The following is a 25931-nucleotide window of genomic DNA, read 5'->3' as shown; positions in this document are numbered from 1 at the left end:
TGGAGGCTGTGATAGGTTTTATTATTGGCATTTACACGCTCATTAAAAAGCAAAGGTGAAAATTATCTACTATCTAAAGCGAAGTCGGCCCAGCTCTGGGAGGAGATTAACTACACGATGGAGCACCAACTGACCGAGCCCAGCATCAGTAGCTGCAGCTCCCCGGTTGGGCTGGTGTCCAAGCCAGATGTCCCCACCAGATTCTGCATTGGCTTTGGGAAAGTTTATGCAGTGACCTGAGATGACCCCTACCCGATACCTCGGCTGGAAGAGTGTGAGTGTGTGTGAGTGCGTGAGTGCGAGTGTGTGTGTGTGAGAGTGTGTATGTGAGTGTGTGAGTGTGAGTGTGAGTGTATGTGTGTGTGTGAGAGTATGAGTGTGTAAGTGAATGTGTGAGTGTGTGTGTGATTGTGAGTGTGAGTGTTTGTGTGTGAGTGTGTGAGTGAGTGCATGAGTGTGTGTGAGTGTGTGTGAGTGTGAATGTGAGTGTGGGTGTGAGTGTGTGTGCGTGTGTGTGTGAAAGCGTGTGTGAGAGTGTGTGTGAGTGTGTGAGTGTGTGTGTGTGAGAGTGTGACAGTGTGAGTGAGTGCGTGAGGGTGAGAGTGTGAGTGTGTGTGTGAATGCGAATGTGAATGCGTGTGTGAGTGTGTGTGTGAGAGAGAGTGTGGGTGAGTGTGTGTGTGAGTGTGAGTGTGTGTGCGAGTGTGTGTGTGTGTGTGTGTGTGAGTGTGAATGTGTGTGTGAGTGTGTGTGTGAATGTGAACGTGAGTGTGGGTAAGTGTGAGTGTGAGTTTGTGTGTGAGTTTCTGTGTGAGTGTAAGTGTGTGTGTGAGTGTGAGTGTGTGTTTGTGTAAGTGTAAGTGTGAGTTTGCGTGTGAGTGGGTGTGAGTGTGTGAGTGTGGGTGTGTGTGACTGTGGGTGTGTGAGTGTGTGTGTGATTGTGAGTGTGAGAGTGTGTAAGTGTGTATGTGTGAGTGTGTGTGTGTGTGTGAATGTGAATGTGTGAGTGTGTGTGACTGAGTGTGTAAGTGTGTGTGTGTGTGTGTGTGAGTGTGTAAGTGTGTGTGAGTGTGTAAGTGTGTGTGTAAGTGTGTGAGTGTAAGCGTGTGTGTGTATGAATGTGAATGTGTGAGTGTGTGTGTGAGTGTGTAAGCGCGTGTGAGTGTGTAAGTGTGTGTGTAAGTGTGTGAGTGTGTGAGTGTAAGTGTGTGTGTGTATGAATGTGTGTGTGTGAGTGTGTGTGTGTGAGTGTGTAAGTGTGTGTGTGTGAGTGTGTGTGAGTGTGTGAGTGTGTGTGAGTGTGTGTAAGTGTGTGTGTGCATGAATGTGTGTGTGAGTGTGAGTGTGTGTGAGAGAGTGTGTGTGAGAGTGTGTGTGTGAGTGTGAGTGAGTGTGTAAGTGTGTGTGTGTGTGTGTAAGTGTGTGTGAGTGTGTAAGTGTGTGTGTAAGTGTGTGAGTGTAAGCGTGTGTGTGTAAGAATGTGAGTGTGTGTGTGTGAGTGTGTAAGTGTGTGTGTGTGAGTGTGTGAGTGTGTAAGTGTGTGTGAGTGTGAGTGTAAGTGTGTGTGTGCATGTGTGTGAGTGTGTGTGTGAGAGTGTGTGAGTGTGTGTGTGAGTGTGTAAATGTGTGTGTGTGTGTGTGTAAGTGTGTGTGTGTGTGTGTGTGTGTGTGTGAGAGTGTGAGTGTAAGTGCGTGTGTGTATGAATGTGAGTGTGTGAGTGTGAGTGTGTTGTGTGTGTGAGAGTGTGAGTGTGTGTATGAGTGTGAGTGTGTGTGAGTGTGTGAATGTGAGTGTGTGTGTGAGTTTGAATGTGTGAGTGTGAGTGTGAATGTGTGTGTGAGTTTGAGTATGAGTGTGTGCGAGTGTGAGTTTGTGTGTGACTGTGTGTATGTGTGAGCGTGTGTGTGTGTGTGAGTGTGTGTGCATGTGCGAATGTGAGTGTGAGTTTGTGTGTGTGAGTGGGTGTGAGCATGTGAGTGTGTGTGTGTGCAAATATGAGTGTGAGTGTGAGTGTGTGTGTGAGTATGTGTGTGAATGTGAGTGTGTGTGCATGTGCGAATGTGAGTGTGAGTTTGTGTGTGTGAGTGTGTGTGAGCATGTGAGTGTGTGTGTGCAAATGTGAGTGTGAGTGTGTGTGTGAGTGTGAGTGTGTGTGTGAATGTGAGTGTGAGTGTGTGTGAATGTGAGTGTGGGTGTGAGTGTGTGTGAGTGTGTGTGAGTGAGTGAGCGTGTGTGTGTGAGTGTGAGTGTGTGAGTGAGTGCATGAGGGTGAGAGTGTGAGTGTGTGTGTGAATGCGAATGTGAATGCGTGTGTGAGTGTGCGTGTGTGAGAGAGAGTGTGTGTGTGAGTGTGAGTGTGTGTGTGTGTGAGTGTGAATGTGTGTGTGAGTGTGTGAGTGTGAGTGTGTGTGTGAGTGTGTGTGTGTGTGTGAATGTGTGTGTGAGTGTGTGTGTGAGTGTGTGGGTGAGAGTGTGTGTGAGTTTGAGGGTGAGTGTGAGTGTGTGTGTGTGAGTGTGAATGTGTGTGTGAGTGTGTGTGTGAATGTGAACGTGAGTGTGGGTAAGTGTGAGTGTGAGTTTGTGTGTGAGTTTCTGTGTGAGTGTAAGTGTGTGTGTGAGTGCGTGTGAGTGTGAGTGGGTGTGAGTGTGTGTTTGTGTAAGTGTAAGTGTGAGTTTGTGTGTGAGTGTGCCTGTGTGTGTGTGTGAGTGTGAATGTGTGTGTGAGTGTGTGTGTGAATGTGAACGTGAGTGTGGGTAAGTGTGAGTGTGAGTTTGTGTGTGAGTTTCTGTGTGAGTGTAAGTGTGTGTGAGTGTGTGTGAGTGTAGTGGGTGTGAGTGTGTGTTTGTGTAAGTGTAAGTGTGAGTTTGTGTGTGAGTGTGCCTGTGTGTGAGTGTGTGAGTGTGAGTGTGGGTGTGTGTGAGTGTGTGTGCATGTGCGAATGTGAGTGTGAGTTTATGTGAGAGTGTGTGAGTGTGAGCATGAGTGTGTGTGTGTGTGTGTGCAAATGTGAGTGTGTGTGTGTGAGTGTGTGAATGTGAATGTGTGTGTGTGTGTGTGTGTGTGTGTGTGTGTGTGTGTGTGAGTGTGAGTGAGTGTGTGTGATTGTGAGTGTGAGTGTGTGAGTGTGTAAGTGTGTGTGTGTGTGTGAGTGTGAGTGTAAGTGTGTGTGTGTGAGTGTGAGTGTGTGTGTGAGTGTGAATGTGAGTGTGTGTGTGAGTTTGAATGTGCGTGTGTGAGTGTGAATGTGTGTGTGAGTTTGTGTGTGAGTTTGTGTGTGAGTATGAGTGTGTGTGTGTGCGAGTGTGAGTTTGTGTGTGACTGTGTGTGTGTGAGCGTGTGAGTGTGTGTGTGAGTGTGTGTGCATGTGCGAATGTGAGTGTGAGTTTTTGTGTGAATGTGAGTGTGTGTGTGTGAGTGTGAGTGTGTGTGAATGTGAGTGTGAGTGTGTGAGTGTGTGTGAATGAGAGTGTGAGTGTGAGTGTGTGTGAATGTGAGTGTGAGTGTGTGAGTGTGTGTGAATGAGAGTGTGAGTGTGAGTGTGTGTGAATGAGAGTGTGAGTGTGTGTGAATGTGAGTGTGTGTGAATGTGAGAAAAGCAGCTGGAAGTTTGCCATACACTGAAGAGGATGCAGTAACCGTAGCAGGGCCCCAGCAAAAAGAGCCAGCTTTTGCAGAAACAGCTAAAACTCTCTCTCTGAATCTGAGAGTCGTTCACCCAAAAAAAGGATTACAATTGGAAAAAGAACTGAAATCTTTCCACTGAATTACAGAACAGCTGAACAGAAGAATCAACCTGAATCGGCCACAATACAACATCATCGACTCTTCCCAACTCAAGGACTGTTCCGTATAACACTTTGCTTATACTTACTTACTCATTCTTACCATCCTTATGAATGCAGATGCAAGTGTTTTACAATTTCTCCTTACCTTTTTAGCAGTTAATAAACTTACTGTATCTTCATTCAAAAAAGCCTGGTTAAATTAGCTCCTTTTTAAACACAACAATTGGGTCTGGAAAAGGTATCCAAGGGAAAGGGAATCTTGTTGGGTTAAACCTTGTTAGCAGCAGAGGGTGATGAATAAAGACAGGGAACCAGTCACCCCTCCTCACCTGGATTTGTATCAATTCGGGGGTCGAACGGTGACAAGTCGAGGGGTCTTGCCCAGATCAACGACTATTGGGGACCCCCCGCCTGGGACTGGTAGTAACCCTTTGTAGGGTCTTGCTCTGTGCACAGATTGACTGCATCATTCGCTTTCATAATGATAGTGAGGACACTTCAAAGGCAATGTGAAATGCTCTAGGACATTTCTAAAACAAGTGATAAGGCAATTGCTGAGTTCAAGGGTTTCTTTCAGCGCAGACAAAGTCATGACAAATTTCAAGAATCGGGAGTTTAGAACAGGTTTAATTGCACAAAACATGGCCAGTTTAGACTTTGCACACTACTGCGGTGACTCTGGAGAAACTCTGTACAATTAGTGGGAATGACAGTTAGTTGCCTTCTGAAAGTGAAGGTTTTCACCCATTTTAATAAAGGGAAGAAGCAATTGTCATATGAGGCTGGGGGTGGAGCTGTCCGATTGGAGAAACATTCTTTACTTACCGACATGCACGGCCTTCACTTGTCTTGTGGCTGCATTCCACCTGCACACCTTCTGGCCAGTGATATCCACATAGAGAAGAGAGCCATGCTTTTCCTCCCAAACTGGGCTCTCTCCAATTCTGTACTTATCCCTCACCACACACTCGATCTTAATGCAAGCCATCTCCTGTGAAAAAGATTCAAAAGTCTAAATTGCTTCTCTCTCTTAATAATCAGACGAGAAATGAAGGGATAATCATCTCCTGGGATCCAGTATAGATTCCATTCTGCTAACCTCTGCCAGATGTGGCCTGTCAGTGAGTATTTCGCTGTCCCTTCACTTGAGTCCTGACACATTTATATCAACATTGGATAGTCCCAATCTTCACAATGATACATTTATATGCTTATTCTTTTCTGTGAGTGTAAATATATACAACAATTGGCCTTTAGATAGTACCTTTGATTCGTAAAACATCCTGAGGCACTTCACAGGAGAAGTAGCGAACACTTGAGTGCAAATACAAGGTTTATGGCTTATTACTATCTTCAGCCAGAAATGCATAACTCATCTTTGATTCCCATCATGACAAATGCCAGTCTTTGTTCTTGGCTGTACAGATAATAGATAATTGAAATCCTAGTGCGGTCATGAGACCATGAGAAACAAAATCCATAGAAACAGCCGAGCACACTGGATCCAGTGAATACCGTGGCTTTTACAACATTCCGACTCTACTACTGAAGACCAGTGCCCAGAATGAGCCACATTTCCAACCGAGCTGTCCCAATACAGCTACAGCCACCTGAGACAGTGGAAAATTACTCAAGTATATTCTGTCCACAAAAAGCAGGATAAATCCAATCCGGCCAATTACCGCCCAACAACCTCCTCACAATCATCAGCAAAGTGACAGGAAGTATTGTCCACAATCTGATCAAGCACTTACACCTGCACACCACACTCAGCTTGGTTTCACCAGAACCACTCAGGTCACAATCTCATTCAACAATGGACAAAAAAGCTGAATTGCAGAGGTAAAGCAAGGGTGAATGTCCTTGACATCGAGACATAGGAACATAGGAATTTGGAGCAGAAGTAGGCAAATTCAGCCCTTCGAGCTTGCTCTGCCATTCAATCAGACCATGGCTGATCTCTCCCTGTTCTCAAATCCACCTCCCCACCTGTTCCCCATATCCTCCAAGTCACTCACCATCCTGACCTGGGACTGTATCGCTGTCCCTGCAATGTTGCTGCGCCAAATCCTAGAACTTTCCCCCAAGCTGCAGTGCAGGAGTTTTCACCAAATAGACTGCAGTGGTTCAAAAACCTTCTCATTAAATTCTGATTATGCCAGCAATGCTCACACCTGTGAATTAATTAATTAATACATTTAAAAAGTTTTAATGTAAAAGATCCCCTGCTACTATTCCAGAAAAGAGGGGAGTTAGCCACAGTGTACTTGGCTAATATTTATCCCTCAACTAACACCTTAAAGCAAACGAACTGGCTGCAATCGCATTGCTGTTTGTGGGAGATTAACATGTGTAAACTGGCTGCCGTGTTTCCTACGTTACCACAGTAAGCACATTTAACTAGCTGCAAAGCCCTTTGTCGTGTCTTGAGGGAGGGAAAGGCACTACAGGTATCCTTTTTGCTTTTTTAAAATTACTGATACTGATCAATAAACCAATTAAAACATCCAGTTCCAGCAGGAGATCCTTAAAGATGTTCTAAGGAATGATACTCACATGATAAAGCAAAGACTGAGGAGACCACAAGCTATTGTTGCTTAACTCAAGATTCAGGGTGACCAACCTTCGATCTCTTCCCTTCCTTACCTCGGTATCTCAGGACGACAGCGCGCTCTCCAACATCTTTATTCTTGGTTTAACCTTAGGTGTTGCTAGCTCCACAGACCAGGGATTTTGTTTCTCATGGTCTCACGACCGCACTAGGATTTCAAACTACCTTATCTATTATCTGTACAGCCAAGAACAGACAGGGGCAGATTCAGTCTAACCAAGGCCATTTCATGCGTCAATAGTTATAATCTCACAGACATTCTTCAGACCTCAAGGATTACCAAGGATTTCATAACACAGCATTTGGAAGGCAGTGGTATAATCAGATAGTCAGCACGGGATAGTCACACAAAAGGGAAATCATGCTTGACGAATCTATTGGAACTCTTTGAGGATGTAACTAGTAGAGTTGACCGAGGAAAACCAGTGCATGTGGTTTATTTAGACTTTCAGAAGGCTTTTGACAAGGTCTCACAAAACAGACTACTGTGTAAAGTTAAAGAACATGGGATTGCAGGTAATATCTTGAGATGGATAGAAAGCTGGTTAGCAGATAGGAAGCAAAGAGTTGGCATAAATGGGTCTTTTTCTGATTAGCAGTCAGTGACTAGTGGGGTTCCACAGGGACCCCAACTGTTCACATTATATATTAATGATTTGGAAGAAGGACTTGAATGTATTATCTCCAAATTTGCAGATGATACAAAGTTGGGTGGGAGGGTGAGCTGTGAGGAGGATGCAGAGATGCTTCAGCGTGATTTGACAGGGGCTGTACCTATAGGCATATGCATGGCAGATGCAGTATAATGCGGATAAATGTGAGGTTATCCACTTTGGTAGCAATAATAGGAGGACAGATTATTACTTGAATGGGTGTAAATTGAGAAAGATGGATACTCAGCGAGACCTTGGTGTCCTTGTGCATCAGTCGCTGAAAGTAAGCACGGAGGTACAGCAGACTGCAAAAAAGGAAGGTGGTATGTCAGCCATAATAGTGAGAAGATTTGAGAATAGGAATAGGGATGTTTTACTGTAATTGTACAGAGCGTTGGTAAGGCCACACCTGGTGTCTTCATCTGAGGGAGGATGTCCTTGCTATGGAATATAGTAAAGGTTTACCCAGGCTAATTCCTGGGATGGCAGGTCCGTCATATGAGGAGAGATTAAGTCGTTTAGGATTATATTCACTGGAGTTTAGTAGAGTGAGAAGGGATCTCATAGAAACTTATAAAATTTACAGGGTTAGACAGGGTAGATACAGAAAGAATGTTCCTGATGGTGGGAGAGTCCAGAACTAGGGGGCATTGCTTGAGGATAAGGGGCAAACCTTTTAGAACTTAGGTAAAGAGAAATTTCTTCACCCAGAGAGTGGTAAATGTGTGGAATTCACTATCACAGAAAGTAGCTGAGGCCAAAGTGTTGTCTGATAGGATGTCCTATTGCCACATGTATGCAAGCACTGGCACTCTTGAGAAGCTGGCTAGAGCGATAAGCCCAAGTGCCCATTCATTCTGACTGGCATAATCAGTGGCAAAGTTGATATAGTTGCCTGTCTGGGCAAACAAGCCATCCACTTATATAGCTCTTGGGGCTAAAGCAATAAAAAGATATGGGGGGAAAGTGGGAACAGGTTACTGAGTTGGATGATCAGCCATGATCATATTGAATGGTCACAGTAAGAAGTCGCACAACACCAGGTTAAAGTCCAAAAGGTTTATTTGGTAGCATGAGCTTTCGAAGCGCTGCTCCATCATCAGGTGATTGGAGGCAGGTTCACAAACACGGCATATATAGGCAAAGACACAATTGCAAGATAATTACAGATTGGAAAGTGAAGAATGGGTGTAAATTGAGAGAGATGGATACTCTGCGAGACCTTGGTGTCCTCGTGCATCAATCACTGAAAGTAAGCGTGCAGGTGCAGCAGGCAGTAAAGAAGGCACATGGTATGTTGGCCTTCGCCTGATGAAGGAGCAGCGCTCCAAAAGCTCGTGATTCCAGATAAACCTGTTGGACTTTATCCTGGTGTTGTGAGATTTCTTACGGTACCCACCCCAGTCCAACGCCAGCACCTCCACCTCATATTGAATGGTGGCGTAGTCCAAAGGTTGAATGGACTACTCCTGCTCCTATTTTCTGTGTATCTATGTTTCAATCGCCTGTCTTATTCCCAACCAGACAGAATATGCTGCAAATGTCTCCTGCAGAATCCTGGAAGGAGCCAGAGACAAAGATGTTGAGGGTGACTTTCACAGCCATTGGTAAAATGTGGCCACCAGGTCCATTTGGCAGCAAATCTTGCGGCAAGCTGCAAGTGTCTGCTATCACCTGGCTCTGTGTCCTGGGCCTTGTGTATCCGTGCTGGCGGGCTGCTGCTGTTCCTGTTGGTGTTGCTGGTCATCTTGGCTGAGGTTCAGAGTAAGAACAATATAAGCTGCCCTCTAACTGGTCTGATGGGTCCCAGCTCCAGAGTGGAGATCGATTGTAGAAACCTCTAAAGTTGTGAAAGTTCCGGCAAACAAAGCCTTTCACACAAACAGATATCAGATGTGAGGTTTCAATGTTAATTGGTATTATTGAGTCTTCAGTTCCCTCAGATGGCCACCCTGAGGTGATTACTTGCACCCAACCTAACAGACCGCAGTTAAACCCAGATATGGGCGAGTCAGCACCAACTTGCTCTCAATTTCCTACCATTTAATTTCCTACTTGCTCCCAACCTCACATGCCCCTGCAAGTTAAAATTTAGCTCCAATAATCATTGTTAAATTTCCGTGAAGAATCAGTGCTAGCCTTCTGTAAAACAGGTAAAGAAACTATGCATTCGACTTCACATTGCTCTTTATTCAAAATTACAGGTGGCACAGTGGCACAATGGTTAGCACTGCTGCCTCACAGCGCCAGGGACCTGGGTTCAATTCCTGGTCTCTAACATTTTACAATCGAACCTTTCACTCAAGCGAGACCGGAAAATCCCTCCTGAGGTCAGTAGACATTTTTGTTGTCCGCTTCTCTCCCTTTCCGATTCCACGGCAGACGGGGTGGTAGAATTCCAGTGAGACGTGTCTCCCTTTCCTTTACCCACCATTGGTGGCTTTGCCCTCAACTACACAAGATCAGACAGAATAACTGATTTTATTTATCACTTTGCTGCCTCAGACTGCCTGCGTGGAGTCTGCATGTTCTCCCCGTATCTGCGTGGGTTTCCTCCAGGTGCTCCGGTTTCCTCCCACAGTCTGAAAGATGTGCTGGTTAGGTGCATTGGCCATGCTAGATTCTCCCTCAGTGTACCCAAACAGGCGCCGGAGTGTGGCGACTCGGGGATTTTCATTGCAGTGTTAATGTGAGCCTACTTGCGACACTAATAAATAAACTTTAAACTGATTAATTTAATCTCTGTAACGCAACACTCCTTCACCCCTGCCCCAGCCCACCTCATGCCGAATATGCCATCCATGCCTTCTTCCTCCAGACTCTACCCATCCAAAGTTTTCCAGCCCAGCCTCCCACACTCAGTAAAACGTCCCCTCATCCCAAAACTGGGATTGCCGATTGTCTTCTTGCTCTGAAACGCCTCCAATTTGGAATTTTTGCCTTTATGTTTAAATCCTTTGGTAAACATACCCCTACCAGTCTCTAACCTCCCCCAGTCCAACCTTTCCGACAGGGATATTACGGCCTCGCTCGAGCGAGACTGGAAAATCCCGCCTGAGGTCAACGGACATTTCCGTTGTCCGCCCCTCACCCGTTCCAATTCCATGGCGGACGGGGCTGTAGAATTCCAGTGAGACGTGTCTCCCTTCCCTTCACCAACCATTGGTGGCTTTGCTCTCAACTACACAAGGTCAGACAGAATGACTGATTTTATTTATCCCTTTGCTGCCTCAGGCTGCTAGTCATAGAAGAAGAAGAATCCCTACAATGCAAAAAGAGGCATTCAGCCCTTTGAGTCTGCACCGACAACAATCCCACCCAGGCCCTATTCCCACATATTTTACCCTACTAATCCCCCTGACACTAAGGGGCGATTTAGCATGCCCAATCCAGCTAACCCACTGTGGCAGGAAACCGGAGCACCCGGGGGAAACCCACAGACACGAGGAGAATGTGCAAACTCCACATGGACAGTGACCCAAGCTGGGAATCGAACCCAGGTCCCTGGCGCTGTGAGGCAGCAGTGCTAACCACTGTGCCACCGCAACGCCCCTGCCATGTACAGAAGGTTGAAGGCATTGCATTCAAGTGTCTAAACATCTTTCTGCTGCATAATTTCCAACTTTTCAGTCACAAAAATAGAAAAAATAAAACTCTTCTTGGTTTAACTCTTTTGCTTGTCTTTGTTACAAATACAGGGTATGAACATACGAATTAGGAATAGTTGTAGGCCACTCAGCCCATCGAGTCTGCGCCGCCATTCAACAAGGTCATGGCTGATCCAATAACCTTCAACCCCACATTCCTACCTAACCCCAATAATCTTTCACCCCCTTGTTGATCAAAGAATCTTGCTCTGTCTTAACAATATTCAAAGACTCTGCTTCCACTGTCTTTTGAGGAAGAGTTCCAAAGACTCACAACCATCTGAGCAGAAAAAAAATCTCCTCGACCCCTTATTTTTAGGCAGTGATCGCGAGTTCTAGATTCCCCCCCACAAGAGAAAACATCCTCTCCCCATCATCCTATCAATACCCCTCAGAATCTTAAAAGGATTCAATCAAATCACTTCTTATTCTTCTAAACACAGAATCACAGAATTGTCAGGGTACAGAAGGAGGCCATTTGGCCCAACGTGTTTGCACTGGCTCTCCAAACAAGCATCATGACTTTTCCTCATGCCCCTGCACATCGTTTCTATTCAAATAATCATCTATCGCCCTCTTGAATGCCTCAGTTGAACCTGCCTCCACCACACTTAAAGTTTTTTTTTAAAGTTTAAGTATTAGTGTCACAAGTAGGCTTACATTAACACTGCAATCAAGTTACTGTGAAAATCCCCCTAGTCACCACACTCCGGCACCTGTTCGGGTACACTGAGGGAGAATTTAGCCTGGCCAATGCACCTAACTAGCATGTGTTTCGGACTGTGGGAGGAAACCGGAGCACCCGGAGGAAACCCACGCAGACACGGGGAAAATGTGCAGATTCCGCGCAGACCCAAGCCAGGAATCGAACCTGAGTCCCTGGCACTGTAAGGCAGCAGTCCTAACCACTGTGCCACCATGCAGCCCCATTTGTTCTCTGGGTAAGATTCCACAGGAGTTTTACCAGGAGATTGAGGGAATCACCTTGAGAATTGCTCCCGTCTATATTGGCAAGAAACCATACAATATCAGGAAAAACTAATACAGTTATAGATTCTGAGTGTTGGAAGTACAGTACCTGGTGAGCAGATGGGATCAACACAGTCAGCGCTTGCAGTTAGGTCTGAGGCTGAAATAGTTCAGTCCCTTTTCAAGGAATGAGCTAATTAATATTTAACTCAAAGCGTAAACTTGAGGGGCTTCACTGTCAGCAGATAATCCCCTCTCTGTTAGCGAGGTAAACCTTTAAATTGTGTTGTTAGCTGATTTCTGTCCACTGCATTCATCCTAAAATGGAAGAAATTGGGTCACTGGCCCATTAATGATTGTAGGGTTTCCACAAAGTGGTTACCAATTTCCAGTTGAGTATTTTGTGAGGAATTCCAGAATTTTATATTTCTGTACTGTCTAACCTACAAAAACTAAGAAGTAATGTTTGGGAAGTCTGGTTGGATTTTTATTGCAAGGTTACAACTCAGGGCAGGCAGGTCTGTAGCGCAATGGGTAGCCTCGCTGTCTCAGAATTGCGACGTGCTAGGTTTGAGTTCCACACCAGGACTTGATGACCAAGGAAGGTTTGTTCGTAACAGGACCCAAGAAAGTTGATGAGTATTGACTTGTAAATGTCGAAATTCCTGGTCTGTCATATGATGGAAAGAAGTTGGAGTCTCTACCATTGCTATTCAAATCTCCAGCGGCATGTACAAAAAGGGCAGAGGGTCGTATGGAAGGGATTGGTGCCAAGAACATAGGGTTCGATCCCTGCTCCAGTTAGAGAGCTTGCCTTTTGCCAGATCATGGTGGACCTGCCGTTGGACGGAGAGCCAGAGAGGATTTGCTCAATATGAATGGGGAAGCGATTGTTCGTGACATTAGGGGCAGAATATTTAATGCATCATCTGACGTGATTGGCAATTTCAATACGAATTGGTTACTTGAAATAACTTACCAACTCTGATAAACTAGCGTAGCAAAATATGTCATACAAAATGTGGACGGTTATTACTGCTGCTTCACAGCGGCAGGGACCCGGGTTCAATTCCGGTCTTGGGTGACTGTGTGGAGCTTGCCACATTCTCTGTGTGTCTGTGTGGGCTTCCTCCGGGTGCTCCAATATCCTCCCAAAGTCCAAAGATGTGCAGATTGGGTAGATTGGCCATGCTAAATTGCCCCTCAGTGGCTCAAGCTGTGCAGGTTAGATAGATTGGCCATGATAAATGTGTGGGGTTACGGGGATAGGGTCTGGATAAGACACTCTGTCAGAGAATCGCTGCAGACTCAATGGGCCAAAAGGCCTCTTTCTGCAGTGTGGGGATTCTATGATTCTATGAAAATATGTTGAGCATGCCTTCACCCAATATCAGCAAGGGCCACAGTAACAGGAGGAGGCCATTCAACCCTTTCCATTTGTTCCAGCACTCAATTCATGGCTGATCTGTACCTCGGTTCCATTTACCCCCTTAGTCCCACAACCTTTGATGCCTGTACCTAACAAAAATCTCGCCATCTGAGTTTTGCAAATTCTAATTGTCCCTTTGGAACAGTGGTTATACTTGTGGTTATACTTACGAGGACATTGAGGAACTGTTGCTTTTTATCTGGGTGGGCAGAATGGCTGACATTGATACGAGGACAGCACTTCTGCTCTGAATGAAAAAATTGTCCTTGACTCTTTTGAACAGAGACTGTCCTGCATTCCCAGACAGAGAGCTGAAGCAAAATGGAACATACTTCCAGACGTCGTCTACATCGACAAGATGGGGACAGATAGGGACAAACAAATTCTGAGCTCCCTGGGTGACGAGAGAGATAGACAGGAAGGTGAAGCTGATGAAAGGATGTCTATGGCAGATGTCAGGTTGATAACGCAGGTGAGAAGCCAAGCTGAATAGAGGAAGTTCCGAGGGAAAGTGAAAAAAGAAATCAGAAAAGCAAACTGAGAGCATTCGAAGAGAGTGACAGTTAACAGAAAAGGAAATCCAAAAGCCACCCATAGGCATATAAATAGTAAAAGGAGGAGTGGAGCCAGGTAAGGACTAAAAAGGGGATTTGTGTATGAGGTAGTTGGCATGCTTGAGGTACTAAATGAGTACTTTCACAGAATTCTACAGTGCAGAAGGAGGCCATTTGGCCCATCGAGTCTGCACCGACCACAATCTCACCCAGCCCTATCCCCATAACCCCATGCATTTATCCTAGCTAGTCCTCCTGACACTAGGGTCAATTTAGCATGGCCAATCCACCGAACCCACACATCTTTGGACTGTGGGAGGAAACCCACGCAGACACAGGGAGAACATGCAAACTCCACAGAGAGTCACCCGAAGCCAGGATTGAACCCGGGTCTTTGGCGCTGTGAGGCTGCAGTGCTAACCACTGTGCCACCTTGCCACCCACTGATCCTTTATTTGTCCTTTACTTTGCCTCTCATTTTTTACCAAGGAAGAAAATGCCACTAAAGGCATCGCGTGAGAGGGGGTAGCTGAGGCATTGGGTGGACTAAAAATAAGAGATCTCCCTTTTAGGTCTGAGGTGAGGATTTATTTCTCTCTCAGAAGGTTGTTAGTCTGTATCATTCTCTTCCACAGAAAGCAGTGGGGGGCTGGATCATTGAAATGATTAAAGTTGAGTTATGGATTTTTTTGAAAGAACAGGGAGTTGCGGGGGACAGTGGCAGACAAGAAGGTGGGATCGAGACCACAACCAGATTAACCATTCAGGCTCAAAAGGCCAAATGAACTATTCTTGCTCCTAAGCCTTATGACTTTATCAATGAGAGATAGACTGACTCTGCTTAAAGCTGATAAGGCCCCAGACGCATCCATCCAAAGATATTGAAGGGAGTAAGAGTGGAAATTACAGAGGCATGGATCATAACCCTGCAAATTTCCTCAGGATGGCACGGTGGCACAGTGGTCAGCACTGCTGCCTCACAGCGCCAGGGACCCGGGTTCGATTCCCAGCTTGGGTCACTGTCTGTGTGGAGTTTGCACATTCTCCCCGTGTCTGCGTGGATAACCAAATAAACTAAATCAACAAACTGAGGGATAAATTAAAATGCAGTTCCTTAAAGGGATACTGCATCAAAGTAAACTGAACCTGAAAGGAAACTTAATTCATCAAAACCAAATGAACTCTGGGTCATAGTTTGAGATGTGGAGATGCCGGCGTTGGACTGGGGCAAACACAGTAAGAGTTTTAGACCAGGTTCGATTCTAGCCTTGGGTGACTGCCTGTGTGGAGTTTGCCCATTCTCCCTGTGTGGGTTTTCTCCGGGTGCTCCAGTTTCCTCCCACAGTCCAAAGATGTGTAGGTTAGTTGGATTGGCCACACTAACCTGGTGTTGTTAAAACTCTTACTCATAGTTTGAGGACAGGGGGTAAACCTTTTAGAACTGAGGTGAGGAGAAATTTCTTCACCCAGAGGGTGCTGAATGTGTGGAATTTACTACCACAGAAAGTAGTTGAGGCCAAAATGGTGTGTGGTTTCAAGAAGAAATTAGATATAGCTCTTGGGGCTAAAGGGATATGGAGGGAAAGCAGGATCATAGAATCATAGATCCCTACAGCACAGAAGGCCCATCGAGTCTGTAGCAACCACAGTGCCACCCAGACCTCTTCCTGTAACCCCACATATTTACCCTGCTAGTTCCCCAAACACTAAGGGCCAATTTAGCATGGCCAATCCACCTAACCCACACATCTTTGGACTGTGGGAGGCCAGAATTGAATCCAGGTTCCTGGCACTGTGAAGCAGCAGTGCTAACCACTGTGTCACCGTGCCGCCCAGGATATTGAGTTGGATGATCAGCCATGATCATAATGAATGGTGGAGCAGGCTCAAAGGGCCAAATGGCCTCCTCCTGCTCCTAGTTTCTATGTTTCTATGACTGAGATTTGGGTGTCCAGGGTACAATTTCAAACTTGCAAGTATTGTGAATTGTGAGGAGGATAAGTGATAAACTTAAGAGGATAGAGAGGAAAAGGAGGACAAACAGCAGATCAAACTTAGTGTGGAGAAGTATGGAGAAAAGGATGGGTTGTGGGGGGTGGCACTCAGTAAATGGTTCTTGCAGAGAGCTAGCATAAACATGAGAGGCTGAATGGCCTCCTTTGTGTTGTGTCCATTCCGTGATTCTAAATTCCTCCATGGCACTTTTAGGAAGAATAAGGGGCAATATAAAATAATGGCTGCCATTGTAAATGAACTGCAGGAGCAGAGGGACCTGGGTGGCACGGTGGCACAGTGGTTAGTACTGCTGCCTCACAGCGCCAGGGACCCAGGTTCGATTCTAGCCTTGGGTGACTGCCTGCGTGGAGTTTGCCCATTCTCCCTGTGTGGGTTTTCTCCGGGTGCTCCGGTTTCCTCCCACAGTCCAAAGATGTGTAGGTTAGTTGGATTGGCCACACTAAATTGCCCCTTAGTGTCAGGGGGACTAGCTAAGGTAAGGTGGGATTACGGGGATAGGGCCTGGGTGGGATTGTGGTCGGTGCAGACTCAATGGGCCAAATGGCCTCCTTCTGCACTGTAGGGATTCTATGATATATGTACATAAATCATAGAAGATGGTAGGGGCAGATTGAGAAAGCAGTCAATCATACACACACACACACAGGAGGAAGTTTTCCCGCCCCACTTGCCATGAGAATTGTAGCTAGCGAGGGGTGGACCATGCAAAGGTCCATTGGCCTTAGACAGAATTTTCTAGTTTCGGGGCGAGCACAGATGGAAAATCCCACCCACAGGATTCTGGGCTTTATTATTAGGGACATGAGAAATAAAAGCAGGGTGAACCTTTGTACAACATTGGTTCAGCTGGTGTCTTATGTTCCATTTTGGGCATCATACTTTCGGAAGAAAAGATTTACTAGAATAAACTATCTCAGGGTGGCACAGTGGTTAGCACAGCTGCCTCACAGCAGCAAGGACCCAGGTTCAATTACAACCTTGGGTAACTGTGTGGAGTTTGCACATTCTCCTCGTGTCTGCGTGGGTTTCCTCCGGGTGCTCAAGTTTCCTCCCACAGTCCAAAGATGTGCAGGTTAGGTTGATTGGCCATGCAAAACTTTCCCTTAGTGTCCCAAGATGTGTAGGTTAGATGGATTACCCATGGTAAATGCGCGGGGTTACCAGATAGGGTGGGGGAAGAGATCCTGAGTAGGATGCTCTGTCAGAGAGTTGATGCAGACTCAAATGGGCTGAGTTGGGCTCCTTCGGCACTGTAGAGATTTAATGGATTCCATGATGAGAAATATGGATAGATTGGAGAACTGGGGCAATTCTCTTTAGAGAAGAGAAGGTTGAGCGGAGAAGTGATCGAGGTGTTCAAAATCATGTGGGGGCTGCATGGAGAAGATAGGGATTAACTGTTCCCATTGGTAGAAGGATCGAAACCAGAAGGTGAATGGCAAAAGAGCCAAAGACAACATGAGGAAGATCTTTTTTAAACAGCGAGGGGTTAGGACCTGGGGAATGCACTCCCTTCGGGTGGAGGCAGATTCAAACTTGCCTTTCAAACAGGAAAAGTGGCAGGGCTGTGGAGAAAAGGATGGGTGGTGGGGGGGTGGCACTCAGTAAATGGTTCTTGCAGAGAGCTAGCATAAACATGAGAGGCTGAATGGCCTCCTTTGTGTAGTGTCCATTCCGTGATTCTAAATTCCTCCATGGCAGCTGGGGTACTTGAAATACAGTTAATTACATCACTCTGGAATAAGAAGCTAGCATTAGTGCTGGTTACTGGATTGTTGTAAAAATCCATCTGGTCCACTAACTTCCTTTAGGTCCTTACCTGGTCTGGGTCACACGTGACTCCAGATCCTTAGAAATGTGATTGACTTTTAACTGTCCTCTGAAATGGCAGTTGTCAGGAAGATGACTCACTGGGGGTAATTAGGGATGGACAAGAAATGCTGGTTGGTCCCAGCAACACTCACATCTTGTCAATGAACCTTTAAAAATCCACAGCTTTTGTTTAGAGTTCCATGTTGTGTGAGTAAATGCCTCTGGATTTTCTGCCTAAGTGGTCTAACTCTAATTTTAAGATTGTATTCCTCTCATTTTTTACTCCACCATTGGGGGAAATAGATTCTCTCTATCCAACTTTTAGCCCCTTGTCTTTAGTCCACGGAGCTGCAATATGCTGAAGGAGGATATAACCAAGCAACGAAAGAGATTTTGGGATGAATTCCTGGGTGGGATGGGGGGTTCTGTGGCAGATATTCACCCCCCAGGGTGCTGAACTTCACAATGATTCATAGCTTTGTGCATTTAATTGTTGTGGGATAGATCAAAAGTTTTCCACCCACTGTGAGACCCTGTAGTAGACTTGGAATACAGCCGGGAGCAGAAGTAGACACAGCAAGGAAGCAAAGTGATACGGAGGGCCACCTGAGTTGAAGCCTGAAAAATTAGGCACAGCAGCAGTGAGAACTACCTCAAGGGGGAGATAACCGTCTCCAGTTCATCACACTCGCTTTATCATTTAAGAATGGGAATTACAAGTATTGTGATTTCACACAATAGAACATGGGATGGGGGCATTGTTGGCAAGGCCAGCATTTATTGACCATCTCTAATTATCCTTGTGAATAGAATCGTAGAATCCCTACAGTGCAGAAAGAGACCATTCGGCCCATCAAGCCTGCACCGACAATAATCCCATTCAGGCCCTATCCCTGTAACCAATGTATGTACCCTACTAATCCCCCTGATGCTAAGGGACAATTTAGCATGGCCAATCTACCTAATCAGCACATCTTTGGAGTGTTGGAGGGAACTGGAGCACCCGGAGGAAACCCAGGCAGACACAGGGAGAATGTGCAAACTCCATGCAGACAGGCCGGAATTGAACCCGGGTGCTGTGAGGCAGCAATGCTAAACACTGTGCCACCGTGCTGCCGAAAAAAGATGAACTAATTTTGATTTGATTATTATATGAAAGAAAGAGAACTATTTCCTGTCTGAGGTACAGGTGTTGTTGCGTTTTTAAAAAAACAAAAAAAATTTAAAGTAGTGTTCCCCACAACTCATTTTCAGAGGTTATCCAATTAAAACCCCTTTTAAACATGTCCAAGATATTGTAATCCTTAGTTGTCTATGTGGAACGAGAGGTTCAAGCACGTGCATGGGGTGGCATGGTGGTACAGTGGTTAGCACTGCTGCCTCACAGTGCCAGGGACCTGGGTTCAATTCCCGACTTGGGTCACTGTCTGTGTGGAGTTTGCACGTTCTCCCTGTGTCTGCGTGGGTTTCCTCTGGCTGCTCTGCTTTCCTCCCAGGTCTGAAAGACGTGCTGGTTAGGTGCATTGACCTGAACAGGCACCAGAATGTGGCGACCAGGGGAATTTCACAGTAACTTTATTGCAGTGTTAACGTAAGCTATACTTGTGACTATTAAATAAACTTTAACTTTACCTTACTTTAAGCACACGAGCCACAAGAAGATTATAAAACAGAGATTCTTTATTCCACCTGCATCAAATCTTTCGTAAACGGAAAAGCTTAACTCGGAAAAATGAATTATTTACAATGGGCATTCACAGCTGAAGTTCCGGGTTCTCCAGGATACTCTCGAGGTCTCAGCTCTTGATCTCCAAACAGCAGAGTTCAGTTGGTGAAGTTTCAATTCATGTGAGCCAGATTACCCTGTCTCCCAGGGATGAAGGGGATCCTCCCCTCCTCCTGACCTCTCAGACTCAGGGGTGCCGTCCATGTGGTCCACCCCAGGTCTCCGGCTGCCACTTCCCAGCTCCCTGGGCACAATCAGAGGCTTCGGCCTGGTCTACTGGTAGCCATGGCTCCTCAGCACTGCCACTCACAAGCTTGGACCTCTGTTCCAGCTCCTTGCAGTTGCCCTGCTCTTCCTCCCTGTCTCCACAAGACTCCTGGCTCTAACCTTTCATTAGCCCAAGTCCCTGGCTTCAGGCTATTCCCCCTCCCCCCTGGCCTGCGGAGGACATTCCCTCTTGCCGAGTGCCCCGGAGGGAATGCCCTGAGGCCCCCTGCAAAGTCAGAGGTCGGGAAGCTGTCATCCCCCTCACCTGCCCCGACTACATTTGTCTAAAAATCCTTTCACGTCTCCTATCTGTGAAGGCCAGTGTGGTTGTGTACTATTGCTAAATCTGGCATGACTATCTGATTACAAAATGTTATCTAAACACTAAGGTAATAGTGAAGAAATCTCTTCGTTGTCCTGTTTGTATTACTTAGCAAGCATACTGTTAGGTTAGGTTGATTGGCCATGCTAAATTGACCCTAGGGTAAATATGTGGGGTTACGGGAATAGGGCCTGGGTGGGATTAACAGGGTAAATATGTGGGGTTACGGGAATAGGGCCTGGGTGGGATTGTGGTCGGTACAGACTCGATGGGCCAAATGGCCTCCTTCTGCACTGTAGGGATTCTATGATAGTATGAAATCCCACCGCTATATCAATTAAATTATTTCTTTTTCAAAGATGGCACCAGAGCGAAGTGGCTTTTTGCATACACTCTAATTCTATATTTTACTCTCGTTCACATATGTTAAGCTGATCTTTCTTTACACCCTATCTGTGACTGTAACACTGTACTCTGCACCCTATCCATGCCTTAATGACTATCGTCTGGTGGCTCTGACATCCATCATTATGAAGTGCTTTGAAAGGCTAGTCAAGGCACGAATCAATTCCAGCCTCTCGGACTGCCTGGATCCACTACAGTTTGCCTACCGCCTCAACGGGTCCACAGCAGACGCCATCTCCCTTCTCTATGAACAGTATGCTTTGTCTGTATAGTGCGCAAGAAACAAAACTTTTCACTGTACGTTAATGCATGTGACAATAATAAATCAGATCAAATCTATCCTTTCCTTCTCCCCTATGTACTCTATGAAAGGTAAGTTTTGTCTTTGTAGCACGCAAGAAGCAATATTTTTGGCCCTGCATTCAACCCTGGAACACCTAGATAACAAAGACACCTATGTCAGACTCCTATTTATTGACTACAGCTCAGCCTTCAACACTATTATTCTGACAAAACTCATCTCCAAACTCCGTGGCCTGGGCCTCGGCTCCCCCCTCTGCGATTGGATCCTGAACTTCCTAATCCACAGACCGCAATCAGTAAGGATCGGCAACAATACCTCTTCCACGATCATCCTCAACACCGGTGCTCCACAAGGCTGTGTTCTCTGCCCCCTACTATACTCCTTATGCACCTACGACTGTGTGGCCAAATTCCCCTCCAACTCGGTTTTCAAGTTTGCTGACGACACCACCGTAGTGGGTCGTATCTCAAACAATGACAAGACAGAGCACAGGAATTTAATAGAGAATCTGGTGAACTGGTGTGGCAACAATAATCTTTCCCTCAATGTCAACAAAACAAAGGAGATTGTCATCGACTTCAGGAAGCGTAGTGAAGAACATGCCCTGGCTACATCAACGGGGACAAAGTAGAAAGGGTTGAGCGCTTCAAGTTTTTAGGTATCCAGATCACCAACAATCTGTCCTGGTCCCCCCATGCCGTTACTATAGTTAAGAAAGCCCACCAACGCCTCTACTTTCTCAGAAGACTAAGGAAATTTGGCATGTCAGCTGCGACTCTCACCAACTTTTACAGATGCACCATAGAGAGCATTCGTACTGGTTGTATCACAGCTTGGTATGGCTCTTGCTCTACCCAAGACCGCAAGAAACTACAAACGGTTGTGAATGTAGCCCAATCCATCACGCAAACCAGCCTCCCATCCATTGACTCTGTCTACACTTCCTGCTGCCTCGGCAAAGCAGCCAGCATAATCAAGGACCCCATGCACCCCGGACATTTTCTCTTCCACTGTCTTCCGTCGGGAAAAAGATACAAAAGTCTGAGGTCGAGTACCAACTGACTCAAGAACAGCTTCTTCCCTGCTGCCATCAGACTTTTGAATGGACTTACCTTGCATTAAGTTGATCTTTCTCTGCCCTGGCTATGACTATAACACTACATTCTGCATCTCTCATTTCCTTCTCTATGAACGGTATGCTTTGTCTGTATAATGCACAAGAAACATTACTTTTCACTGTATATTAATACGTGACAATAATAAATCAAATCTATCCTTTCCTTCTCCCCTATGTACTCTATGAAAGGTAAGTTTTGTCTTTGTAGCACGCAAGAAACAATACTTTTCATCGTATCCCAATACATGTGACAATAAATCAAATCAAACTTTATAATTTGAGGGCTCCTGATTCTTATGATATACAGAAAAGAACTGAAATAAAGTAAAAATTGGAGAAGTCAATGTCATGGTGCTAGCCCCACTTGTTTTATACAAGATTGGCATCATAGCAATGTTCACCACATCCGAGTGCATAGGCCAGGGGTCACCACAGGGTCAAATGTGACACCATGGTGGTGAACAGACTGGCTTAATTTCAGACTGTTGCCAGGGAGAGGGTTGGACTCAACAATTAGGGATCAGAGTGGGGACTGAAAACAATGGGCAAAATCTTATGAGAATTTGGCAGAGAGTCAGTTCTGGTGTGGAACTGGCCAGATCTTGTCACTTTAACTGACAAGAAAAAAGGTGGGCTGAGTTTGTGCCATCTGTCTGGTGAGGGTGGGACTCTTAGAGCCAGGAAACCACACTACCAGATGGACGTGGAAGCTTTGGAGAGAGTGCAAAGAAGGTTCACCAGGATGTTGGCCTGGTCTCGAGGGTGTTGGCTCTGAGGGGAGGTTGAATAAACTAGGATTGTTTTCACTGGAAAGATGGAGGCTGAGGGGAGACCTGATAGAGGTCGACAAAATTATGAGAGGCATAGACAGGGTGGATGGTCAGAGACTTTTTCCACAGGGTGGAAGTGCCAATTACAAGGGGACACAGGTTCAAGGTGAGAGGGGGAATGTTTAAGGGAGATGTATGGGGGAAGCTTTTCACACAGAGAGTGGTGAGTGCCTGGAATGCGCTGCCAGAGGTGGTGATGGAAGCAGGCACATTAGCAACATTTAAGAGGCATCTGGATGGGTACGTGAATAGGGAGGGAATAGAGGGATGTGGACTGAGTAAGGGCAGAAGGTTTTTTTCAGTTTAGCTAGGGCATCATGATCGGCACGGGATTGGAGAGCCGAAGGGCCCGTTCCTGTGCTGTACTTTTCTTTGAAACGGCTCCACCAGGCCGGGCCAACCTGGCAGTGCCATCACAGCCTCATAGAATCATAGAAATCATAGAAACCCTACAGTACAGAAAGAAGCCATTCGGCCCATCGAGTCTGCACCAACCACAATCCCACCCAGGCCCTCCCCCCATATCCCTACATATTTACCCGCTAATCCCTCTAATCTACACATCTCAGGACACCAAGGGCAATTTTAGCATAACTAATCAACCTAACCCGCACATTTTTGGACTGTGGGAGGAATCCAGAGCACCCGGAGGAAACCCATGCAGACACGAGGAGAATGTGCGAACTCCACACAGACAGTGACCCAAGCCGGGAATCGAACCCAGGTCCCTGGAGCTGTGAAGCAGCAGTGCTAACCACTGCACTACCGTGCCGCCCTACTCACTCACTTTAGAAACTTACCTTCTCCTTTTCAATGGGACCTCTTTAAACTCACCTGCTTTATGGCAGCAAGTGCTGTAAAAAGGGGTCGTCTCCTCCCTCACTCTGCTACTTTTGAACTTTGACCTGAAGCCAGGGGGTCACATGTAGCTTCTTCGGTCTCACCCGGTTTAAGTCAGGAAGGTCGGGTGAGACAAGCACTTTACTGATCGTCACCCCGAGGAAGTTACTGATATCCCACTGGCAAACTTTTGTGTTCTTTGATTTTATTATATTGACTCCTTTTAACGCTGTAACTACAAATGCGCTGATGCAGCCCGACTATAAAGACAAAGAGAGGAATGAAAGTAGCAATATGGAGTATCTTTTTTTAACTATAAAATTTAAAATTGCCCTGCAGGGAACGAAGTCCTTGTACGATTACAAAATAACCCAATTAATACTCTCAAATATTAACAAGCTTAAAACAATTCATTAACTGCTGCGTAGTAGTGTTGTTCTTTCGAGTGCAATTATGTCTGATCCATGTGGTAATTGAAAAACCAGCTTAATGGTTAATTTAGTGAATGAGTTTTAAGATAGCTTTCCAAATATCAGCAGGTTCCATTTAATCCTCCTTCAAGAAGGAAAAAAAACAAGAAATTCTAGATGCCAACTTCGGAAGATTGTAGAGGGCAGCAAAATAAGCCCAATGTTAAGCCATTTATTTATTTGTAGTTTTAGGCTGAGATTATTAATGAGGACACTCGACGCATTTCATTCCTTGAAGCCAGGCTTTATTTTTAATATAGCGTTTCCACAGTGACAACTGCTCCGAACTAAATAAGTACCAAAGCATTCATTATATAAGCAATGTGACACACAGGAATATTTATTGTACTGTTCACACAAGATTACTGTTGTGCAGCACAATTCTTTACCTCACGAGCAGTGAACACAAACAGACTGATGGCGATCTAGTCTGGAAGGCACCAGAACATGTTGGACAGTGATAGTGGCTCCTCTAATTTGAGCATCCCCTATTTTAGTTGCTTCATCACTAATGGCCACTCCATCAGTTGCCATGACCCCCAAGCCCTTGTCATTGTTATTGACACTGTCCCAGTGGTATTGTCGCTGTACTATCACAGAATCCCTACAGTGCAGAAGGAGGCCATTCGAGTCTGCCCACAATCCCACCCAGGCCCTATTCCTGTAACCCCACATATTGACCCTGCTAATCCCCCTGACACTAGGGTCAATTTAGCATGGCCAATCAACCTAACCCGCACATCTTTGGAAAGCAGAGCACCCGGAGGAAACCTTCGCAGACACGGGGAGAACGTGCAAACTCCAAACAGACAGTGACCTGAGGCTGGAATTGAACCCGGGTCCCTGGCGCTGTGAGGCAGCAGTGCTAACCACTGTGCCGCCCCAATCCAGTAATCCAGAGACCCAAGGCAATGATCTGGGGACTCGGTTTTGAATCACATCATAGCAGATGGTGAAATTTGAATTCAATAAAAGTCTGGAATTGAAAGTCTAACGACAAACGTGAAATCATTGTCATAAAAACCCAACTGGTTTACTAATGCTCTTTAGGGAAGGAAGTCTTGTCTGGCCTGTATGCAACTCCATATCCTTGACTCTTAAATGCCCTCTAAGACTCAGTTGGAGGCTAATTCCAGCAATGCCCATAGAATCCCTACAGTCAGAAGGAGGGCATTCAGCCCATCAAGTCTGCACCGACCACAATCCCACCCAGGTCCTATCCCTATAACCCCACATATTTAGTCTATTAGTCCCCCTGACACTAAGGGGCAATTTCGCATGGCCAATCAACCTAACCTGCACATCTTTGGAGTGTGGGAGAAAACCGGAGCACCCGGAGGAAACCCGCGCAGACACGGGGGGGGAATGTGCAAACTCCACACACAGTGACCCAAGCTGGAAATCAAACCCGGGTCCTTGGCGCTGTGAGGCAACAGTGCTGACCACTAGGCAATACAAAACCAAATACCACGCCAAGACGCACAAGGCAATATTAGGGCTGATGACCAAAAGCGTGGCTTGCAGAAAGCAAGGTAGAGAGGTGCAGGGCTTGAGGTCCAGGTAACTGATGGCCAGCAATGATGAAGCAATTACAATTGGGGATGCCCAAAGTAGAGGAATGTTGATACCTCGGAGGATTGTGTGGCTGGAGGCAATGACAGTTATCAAGAGGATCGAGGCCATGGAATGGTTGAAGACATGGGTGAGAATTTTAAAATTGAGTTGTTGCTTTACTGGGAGATGATGAAGATCAGTGAGCACTGGGGTGATGGGAAACCGGACAGGATTTGAGCTTAAGATACAGGCAGTAGCATTTTGAATCACCTCTATCAGGAAACAACAGAGGTAGTTTTAAATAATTTATATTTGTATTTATGGATTTAGAAACAACGTATAGATTTTACGTTTCTGTAAAAGAAAGATCTAAAACTTTAGCTAGCTTCATGTTAAACAAAGGCGCCTTCTGTGCATTTTGGTCATTTTAAACTGTGCCTGCATTGTAATTAAAGGGTTCACAAAGTGATAGTAAACAGGGTTTTAAGGAAAATTAGATTGTTGCTCAGGAACCAGGAGCAGCCCAGTTGGAAAGAACTTCTGAGTTTAGTTTTGAGAAGCTGGACAGGACAAGAAAGCTGCAGAAAGCAGACCTTCCAAAAGAAGAAACGAAGTCCA

The 25931-nt window shown here is 45.8% G+C and overlaps 1 protein-coding gene across 3 annotated transcripts in view; it reads right to left on the bottom strand.

Moving 5' to 3' along the window:
* The window catches only part of LOC144499865 (regucalcin-like), a 58953-nt gene that overhangs the window by 17846 nt on the left and 15176 nt on the right, over window positions 1–25931 (bottom strand). Inside the window, exons 1-2 of one of the 3 annotated variants that reach the window (XM_078222459.1) lie at window positions 19224–19285; window positions 4613–4778 (exon numbers count right to left, since the gene is read on the bottom strand). In XM_078222459.1, the coding sequence (XP_078078585.1) occupies window positions 4613–4778; window positions 19224–19232 (175 nt within the window). In that variant the 5' untranslated portion in view covers window positions 19233–19285. Of the gene's footprint in view, window positions 1–4612; window positions 4779–19110; window positions 19184–19223; window positions 19286–25931 lie in introns of those variants that run through there. The other 2 variants (XM_078222461.1, XM_078222462.1) reach the window with 2 other exon arrangements.

Source organism: Mustelus asterias, chromosome 10 (assembly GCF_964213995.1).
Source record: "Mustelus asterias chromosome 10, sMusAst1.hap1.1, whole genome shotgun sequence".
Lineage (NCBI taxonomy): Eukaryota > Metazoa > Chordata > Chondrichthyes > Carcharhiniformes > Triakidae > Mustelus > Mustelus asterias.
This window is presented reverse-complemented; position numbering and strand designations above follow the sequence as displayed.